The sequence below is a fragment of the Corvus brachyrhynchos genome, unplaced genomic scaffold, assembly GCF_000691975.1.
Source record: "Corvus brachyrhynchos isolate BGI_N302 unplaced genomic scaffold, ASM69197v1 scaffold162, whole genome shotgun sequence".
Classification (NCBI taxonomy): Eukaryota; Metazoa; Chordata; class Aves; order Passeriformes; family Corvidae; genus Corvus; species Corvus brachyrhynchos.
The window spans coordinates 5,324,675-5,333,487 of NW_008236696.1; the positions used below are offsets into that span (position 1 = coordinate 5,324,675).

The following is an 8,813-nucleotide window of genomic DNA, read 5'->3' on the forward strand; positions in this document are numbered from 1 at the left end:
GCTCTCCCCCCACACCCAGGAATCCCCCAGCCACTTAGCAGACCTGGAGTTAGTTTACACTAATGAGCTACCTTTTGCTCTTCAGCTTCCTCCTACTATATAGCCTGATGTGTTTTGCTGCGTGAGTGTGCCGTAGGCTTGTCTCCCAGTCTTGATCAGGTGTCTCATCTTTACACCTCTCTCACAACTCCTATCAGAGTTTATTTCTAATGGAAGAGGTTCATATGATAAAGAAAAAACCAGCCAATCCTCACACCGCGATAGAGGTGAAAAATGCTACTTTGGCTTGGGACTTCTCCCACGCCAGCGTCCAGAGCTCACCAAAGTTGACCCCCAAAGTGAAAAAAGACAAGAAAGTCACCAAGAGCAAGAAAGAGAAGATGAAGCTACAGAATGAGGGACAGCAAGCTGTGCTGGCAGAGCAGAAGGGCCATCTTCTAGTGGACAGTGATGACCATCACAGCCCCGAAGAGGAGCACAAAATCATCCACCTGCATAGCCTTCGGCTTCAGAGGACTCTCTACAACATCGACTTGGAGATAGAAAAGGTAAGAAGAAATGAAAGGAGGAAATCTGAGCTTTTAAAAGGCCTCATTTTGGCTGCCCTTTGGAACAGAGAGCTGTGGGCTGTTTCGTTTTTGCATGAAATGGAGCATATTGCTTTTGTGCACTCCTGTAATATCCATGGCAACTGCAGTATCCAGGATGCAGTGTCTGATCTTGCTGTAAACAGCTGTGCCATTTTAGCAACTAGATCTTTGCAAGCAGCCTGTGAAACAAGGGTGGGCTGTATAGCTTCCACATTCAGCTGAGGGGTTTGCAGCTCCCAGGACAGTGTGTGAGCCACTGAGCTCAGAGGATCTGCAGGGGACCAGGTACCAGTGGGGTGCTGGTGAACAGTGTGTTCCTGCAGTGGTTTGATAATTTTGCAGTTTCAGCTGTATTCTGGGTGAACATTTTAGTTGATTAGGTGTTCCAATGGAGCGTAACAGTGCTTTTTATTGAAGAGTGTGCAATTTTCTTCCTGGAGAATTTTTGTGCAGTAGAACAAAAACAAAGTAGAAGCATTTGGAGCTATTGCTCTAAGATGGGTAAAAGCATGTAAGATGTCGAAGAAAAAGCATTGAACTTAATACATTACATCAATTACAGATACAAAAGTTTTGCAGTTGGATGTCGTAATAATGGGATCCATATATTTATGAAAATATTCATGGTTAAATTGTCTTATGTAGTTATACAAATAGAGGGAGAGTTGAAACTATTTTAAACAGTAAAAATACCTATATTTTAAACTGGGGGAGAATGCATATAGTTCAAAAAATTGCCTCAAAAAGGAGTACAGTTACTTGAAAATGTAAAGGCTGGTTTTCTCTCAGAAGTGTGCTACCAAGAGAAGGCCAGCAGTGTGTTCCACAAGTGTCTATATACCTTTTTTGTTCACTTTACTGTTTTTACAAAAGGAGCAAAAATAGTTTTGATAAATTAATTGTTTAATGTAGGTATCAACCCATCCATTTTATTGCAGAGAAATTCTTCAAAGTGACTGAATTCTGGTCTTTTCTTGGTATGTGTTGTTTAGCAAATTGGATCTAACAGGCAAGGAGTTTTACTGGACCCATATATGCTAAATTCTGCTTTTCTTTCAGGCTTTTCCTCTTTACATCTTTCCTTATCACTCTCAAAAGCATCTTGGTGCATTCTGTTCAGGCAGGACTTGGTGCTTTTGGTTTATTGATCCTCTGGGCCTGCATCCCTAGTAAGAAGGAAGCTGATCTTCAAGTACCTTTGTTTTTACCTGTAGAATTGATTTCAGTTTTATTTCATTGTGGGATTGTGTTTACTCTATACAATTTGAGAGTTAAAATGCTGACTCTTGCTTTTTTTTGTCTGTTATGTCACTTTAGAGCTGTCATTCATATCCAGCTGTCCTCTGAGATACTAAAGGTAGTCTGAATTCGGAAAGGGATGAAGAGTGTAAGAAATGAGTACCATAATTTTTTCCTTTCTGTCTAGGGAAAACTTGTTGGAATTTGTGGCAGTGTGGGGAGCGGAAAAACTTCACTTATCTCAGCAATTCTAGGACAGGTGAGAAATCCTGTTTTGAGTGCTTCTGCTCTTCTTTCCCATCTCCTATTTGACTTATTTGTACTCTATAGAGCGAAGTCTGTTCTAAACATGGGGTAGCATAATCTCACAGCTGGTCTGTGATTCCAGATGACCCTGTTGGAGGGGAGCATTGCAGTAAGCGGGACGTTCGCGTACGTGGCCCAGCAGGCCTGGATTCTCAATGCCACTCTCCGGGACAACATCCTTTTTGGCAAGGAGTATGATGAAGAAAGGTTTGTCAGACTGCTGATTTTCATGAAAGCTTAGTAATTCTTGGCCCGAGTGTGGGAAAAATTTAATGCAGAGTACAGTGCAAATAAAGCCTTTATATCCTTCTGGAGTCTGTCTCTAAGTCTTCTCTAAGTCCCACTTAGGATCTTGCATGTGTCCCTGTGGCTGGTGGCTGTCAGTGTACCTGTCACTGCTCGCTTGCAGTGAGGCTGGACCTCATCCTGGACCTTTGGTTTTAGCAGCTGCTGTGAGCAGCACTGAAGTGGTATTTGCTCTTGCTGTCCTGGCCTTGCCCTCTTCAGGTACAACAACTGCTGTGTGCAATGTACTGACATCTTCCATGGCCCCCCTGCAGTGGGCGACTTTGCTGTGGCCCTTAGCCAGCTATCCCTGGAAAGAAATTGTCTCTTTATCCTCACAATGCTTCTGAAGTAGGTGATTAATTATTACCCTTGGTTTTCTCCTGGCAATCCAAGGCAGATGAGTTGTTTTAGGAATATCTGCTATTAGTGTAGAAAATGAAATGATGCTGTACTAGCTAAATAATTGTGGGGAAAGTCAGTGTTCTTAACTATTTATCTACTTGTTCTTCAGATACAATACTGTGCTGAATGGTTGCTGTCTAAGGCCTGACCTGGCCATCCTTCCAAATGGGGACCTGACAGAGGTATGTTTTGCTTATACTGAACTGATGAATAGATGGAGAAAAGAGTTTTGGTTTGGCAGACTAAACTGGAGTGAGGGTACATCAGTCTGGGGTGCATATATGCCAAGATGTTGAATGCACTCTCTTGAGCTGAGCTTATCTGTGCAGGCCATGGACTGTTAAGACCTGTACCCTGTTTTTTACTTATGTTGACTGTTTGGGAATTTTTTTTTACTGTGTTGTAAATTTAACTGCCTTAACAGGACCTATTTGAACTTGATTTAAAATAGCTGAGAAAAACCATGGCTATGTTAATACATAAAAGGTAAAATAAGCAAAGAAAGTATTGAAAGCACTGCCACATTTCAGGCATATTAACCTTGAGTTTGAATGTATAACACATGTCAAAGTGGACACCTAAACTAGAACATATATATATTAATATATAGTGTTATGGGGGAGTGTATTTATATAAACATATATAAATAAATACTATGGTCAGTTTTGTTCTGGTCATCTATATTGCATGGTGCTGAAGAAATAAAATAATGGGTGCATGTCTCTGCAGATTGGTGAACGAGGGGCTAACCTGAGTGGGGGACAGCGTCAGAGAATCAGTCTGGCTCGAGCCCTGTACAGTGACAGGGACATTTACATCCTCGATGACCCCCTTAGTGCCTTAGATGCTCATGTTGGAAATCACATTTTTAACAGTGCAATAAGGAAGCACCTGAAGTCAAAGACTGTCCTTTTCATCACACATCAGCTTCAGGTACTGAATCTCTCATACTTTTTCTTGGACTTTCTTGAAATGGTTTGTTAATTGGTTACTTCCATACTGGAAATTTCTATGTCCTGACCTGTGACAGGACAACCCTGTCTGTCTATAGAATGTGTGGTTTACATTTATAAACTAGGTCTGCAAATATGCACTGAGAACAGTTTAATTGTGTATTTGATACCAGTGCTGCTTGGTGTCTGATTGGGATTGGTAACACCTGGCTAAAGAAAATCTACCAGTGAAATAAATACCCTGTTCAAAAATGTTTTTGCTAACTTGCTATAAAGCTATTTCATCACAGCAGAAAACACTTGGATTTGGTGTCAGTAAATCGGAATTGATGCATCTGAGGTTTTTTTGCTGTCTTCTCTGCATAGAAATATTAGTGCTTAGTCTATCAGCATTTGCAGTGTTTAAGTATCTTGAGTCATATCTTCCATAAGAGATTGGTTTTGATAGGACACGAACTTTTTGTTTGTGTAGTGTGAGTAATCACAGTGCTCTAGTCAGAGGAAGGCCTCTGAAAATCAAATGTCTGTTATGTGGGAGTAGCTGTGCTGTATGCCAGTGTCTACAAGCTACTGAGAAGGGTTGTGTGGGAGTGTTTGGTTATTGAGCATCGTGATAGAGACTTGTTCTTACTGCCACTTTCTCCAGTATCTTGTTGACTGTGATGAAGTGATCTTCATGAAAGAAGGCTGCATTACTGAGCGAGGCAGTCATGAGGAATTGATGAATTTAAATGGAGATTATGCAACTATTTTTAATAGCCTACAGCTGGGAGAAACACCGCATATTGAGGTACTTGTTTATTTTAAAGTGCTCTGAATCTTGGCTATTCTGAGGTGAACCAAGTGACATTGTTGGAAAACTGGAAAATGGCTTCACCCATTTTCATGTGTTGATCTGACCAGTAGATTTCCTATAGAATAATCTGTGCTTCTTTAGCACTTTGTCACGGTTCGTTTTTAGGGAACGAGTACTAGAGAGGACTATGCCAGTGAGCTCATGAGTTAATCACGAAAATATTGTAGTGTCTCATCTGGTGATGCTCAGAGCAGGAAGTTTGTCTCTCTTATTGTACACCCCACTCCTTAATTTACCTCCAAATTAGCACAGATCTCCAACAACCTTTGAAAAAATTCTTACTGGCTTGTTACTACTTTTTCAATAGTGTGACTGAGGCACAGCAGGTATGACACAACTTGTTAAAAGTTAGATGTGACAGTATTTTGGAAGCATAACTGAAAATACTGTGTTTTGGGGGAGTTTGAGAAAAAACGTTTTGCCTTGACAGTACTTCTGTTACGAAAAAAGTCTGTAAATGCAAACTTTGGGATGTGCTCTAGTATTTCAGTTGGTGCAAAAAATGTAAATCTAGAAAATAAGAACCATTCAGTACAACATCATCTGAATTTTCAGCATTTTAATTTTTCCCACTCTTCTGCTCTTTGTTTCCCAAAGCTAATCTCTGGAGTAAAGATCTTTGCAATTTGTTTTTTAATAACTTGCCTAAATTTTGTGTGCATTTTCTCTTAGTAAGAAAAGATTAAAAGTGCACCAGCCGTTTAGTTTTTTAAGAGATGAGAGGCTCCTGACTCACAAGTTGCAGACCTTTAAAACAAAAGGTTTCTGAGAAGGAAGCATTATAAGAATTACAGATAAAGAAGGAGCTTGGTGACACATTCTCCTGGGAGATCTTTACGAAAGAAGGAAAAGGATATAATTAATTGCTCTGCATATCCTTTGAGTCACGAAGATTATAGTTCTGCCATTTTAAGATTAATATAATGATAGTTAACAAGAGATTCTCCAGTCTTCATGCTTGGCTGACCTTCAGTGTCGCTGTAAACACTAGCTCATGGGAAGACCATTAAATTGTGTTCCCCATGGGATAAGAAGAAATGGATGATCAGTTGGATTCTCTGTGGTTTGAGCTCGTGTGAAGTGTGGGGAAGCAACCCTGAACACGGTGTGTAAGGGTTTTCTTTCCATGTAGGCTGACTTGAACAGGCAGAAACTCCCAGTTACGGGAAGATGGCTGAGTTTAGAACAGTGCTTGTGTGCACTTTAGTGTTTGGACATTGGGTTTCTGGAAGATCAAGTTAACCTGACTTTTCTTAAGAAATCTCTCATGAAATGTCTCTAAGTAGTAGGGTGTTTTGGGAAAAAAGCCTCTTAAAAAACCAGTGAATTATTTTTACAAGGGACAGCGAGATTGTATCTTTCTTGCAGTAGTAGGGACATCATTTCTCTACCATGTACACTCATAATTTTGGAAATTAACCTTGCACTCTACCTGTACAGGTTGGTAGTAGTTCAGGTTAATAGAGGAAGAGAATTTAATCCACCAGAGTTGGCAATCATCTGTAATAACTGTGATGTTAATATCCTCCTTGATCTCAATGCTGAGCTTTTGAAAGCCTTTGTCCTTAGGTGGCAGCTTAATAGAAGTTTGTGTTTAGATATGAAAACGTCAAAGCAAAGTACTCCGATATGTTTAGTGTTATTGTTTTCTTGCAGATTAATATAAAGAAGAACACAAACAATTCACTGAAAAGGCCCCAGGATAAAAGTACCAAAACAGGGTCTGTGAAGAAGGAGAAAGTTGTAAAGAAGGAAGAGGAGGGTAACTATGTAATCAGATTTCTGGCTGTAATTATTTTATACTCCAATAAGCTCAAAACATGTGCTTCAAAGTATATTGTTAATGTAGCTCTCAGGTTTTGGAAGCTGTCTCAATCCTAGTCACTTAGTGTGGTTGATAGGACACAGGCAGTGGGCAAAGAACGTTCATTAATTCATTTTAAATACAGGAGCCTGTACAATGTTTTTAAGTTCAGTCAGGCTCCTGCTGGTCCAATGCCATCAGCACAAAGGAGCTGGTACTGCCTTGTCTCCCACACCACCTCTCCCTCCTGTCCTAAGAGGGCCATGTGTACAGCTTGGTGCTCAGTCCTGGGGAGGACATGGCATTTATGGATGAAGAATGGGAAGGTTTGACTTCTGTAGTTCTCTGTTTAATGTTAGCTTTGAACTTCAGAGTTTAAAAAGCAATAGTGAGGCTGATCCCAGCCTAACATTTACGTCTGTGCTGATGAGGCTTTTTCAGCTGTACCATGACATAAATGATTCTGCAGAAGAAATGTGACTTTTTCAAAAACTATTCGAACCACTGAGTTCTAAGTGTGAAGTGTGTGTTTCTGAAAGTACTCTGCACAATTTGAAAGACTAATTTTGTGTGTGTTCACAAATTTATAGGAGTTTCATGGAAGAGTTTTTTTTCCTCACTCCCTCTTCATCCTCTGTTGTTTCACAGGCCAGTTGGTCCAGTTGGAAGAGAAAGGCAAAGGCTCTGTCCCCTGGTCTGTTTACGGTATCTACATTCAGGCAGCTGGAGGCCCCTTTGCATTCCTCATCATCATGGCACTGTTTGTGATGAATGTGGGCAGCACAGCTTTTAGCAACTGGTGGCTGAGTTTCTGGATCAAGCAAGGCAGTGGAGTAAGTTAAGTAGCGTTTCTACTCTTGTGTCTGATGGTCTGGGGGTTTGCTCTGCTAGACTAATCCCAAGCAGTCCTGCAAGACCAAATGGTGCTTCCTAATTTAAATAAGTTGTAGGGCTCCCCAGGAGGTGGTCTCACTAGGGAGTTAATCTCCAAGAATAAGAGAGCTCCAGTAATAAGAAAGCTATAATAACTCATGTGGTTTAATGCTGCCTTCTTGTTCCTTTTCTTGGTTAGTCTTAAGAAAAGGAAGTGAAAATATGAAAGGGGCCAACAAGCTAGTTTTAGTGTTGTTTTTTGTTTAAATGTGATCTTATACCTAACGGGATAATTTTTGTTAAAATATGGCTTTGAGCCAAATGACTTTTGGAAATTACTTTGAAAATTCTGATGATCTGAGATGGTTTGGGCTTTTTCCCCACTCCCAGGGCTTTGATTGCAAGTCTTGTTGCATTTAAAAATTCAAATACAACTGCAGGACTTTTTTGTGGGGGCACAGAGAGCAAGCTACTAATCTGAGATGAAATAATGAACTGCAGATGGCCAACAATATTAGAACAACCAATGAGGTCCTTAAACATACTTACAGATCAAAAATAAAAGCGAGAATGAGAATGTACAACAGTGTGACAGTAAAGAATTTATTGCATAGTGGCAGAAAAAAGCAATGGTCTTTAATAAAGAGCTCTATCCAAAGTAAATATTGCTGTGTAATAGGAGTGCTGGTGTGCAAGTATCTGACCTTGTTCAGAAGAACACAAGAAATAAATATGAAATGAGAGATTAGGAATCAAATGAAGTAGGCATTGTGGAAGTATTTTGAAGCATATTGCAGGAAAAAGGCCAAGGGCTACAAATCTGCAAGTCAAGCATCTCTGGCAGGGAAAGCTTTCTGAAGTATTCAATGGTCACTGAAGTGTATTTTAAAGAAGAAATATCAAATATGGTGGGAGAAGACACAAGGCAGTTAAATTCTACTACATGTAATGTATACATGCTTCATCCTTGTCTTAACCAATCCCTGAAACCTTGAATTTTTCTGCAGAACACCACAGTGACTTTGGGAAATGAGACTGTCATAAGCAGCAGTATGAAAGATAACCCTCACATGCATTACTATGCTGGCATCTATGCACTGTCTATGGCAGTTATGTTGATCCTGAAAGCTGTTCGTGGTGTGGTCTTTGTAAAGGTAGGTGCCAGTGCTGGTGTTTAATGTCTCCCCCTTCTCCTACTTCTGCAAATTGCTGTCACTGTTGTTCTTTTGGTCAACTCCCAAGAGAGACTTTTGAACCAGAGGAAGTCAATCATGGATTGTGATGTTTCCATAGCCAGCTCTTGAGGCTGCACCATGTTTCTGCTAAACTTCTGCCCAAATGAATAGCTTCCTCCATTGGCTGGAAGCACAGAATGCAATAAAAAACCTCTTATGGTTGGAGAGAGAAATGGAGTAGAATATTTTGGTGCTGCAAACACTGTTTTATAACACTGCAATGTTTTATGCATTGGCAGGGAACTCTCAGAGCATCCTCCAGGCTCC

General features: G+C 40.3%; 1 protein-coding gene across 7 annotated transcripts in view; it reads left to right on the forward strand.

The window, feature by feature from the left end:
* Positions 1–8,813, forward strand: part of ABCC5 (ATP binding cassette subfamily C member 5) — a 68,254-nt gene that overhangs the window by 25,852 nt on the left and 33,589 nt on the right. For 6 of the 7 annotated variants that reach the window (XR_001859586.1, XM_017726986.1, XM_017726987.1 and 3 more), the window contains 10 exons: positions 198–548; positions 2,017–2,088; positions 2,218–2,342; positions 2,935–3,007; positions 3,555–3,758; positions 4,425–4,568; positions 6,291–6,396; positions 7,087–7,271; positions 8,319–8,465; positions 8,786–8,813. Coding sequence is in view for 6 of the 7 variants with exons in the window: in XM_017726986.1 (XP_017582475.1) it covers positions 198–548; positions 2,017–2,088; positions 2,218–2,342; positions 2,935–3,007; positions 3,555–3,758; positions 4,425–4,568; positions 6,291–6,396; positions 7,087–7,271; positions 8,319–8,465; positions 8,786–8,813 (1,435 nt within the window). In the remaining variant the exon portion in view is untranslated. The remainder of the gene's footprint in view (positions 1–197; positions 549–2,016; positions 2,089–2,217; positions 2,343–2,934; positions 3,008–3,554; positions 3,759–4,424; positions 4,569–6,290; positions 6,397–7,086; positions 7,272–8,318; positions 8,466–8,785) is intronic. The other variant, XM_017726988.1, reaches the window with a different exon arrangement.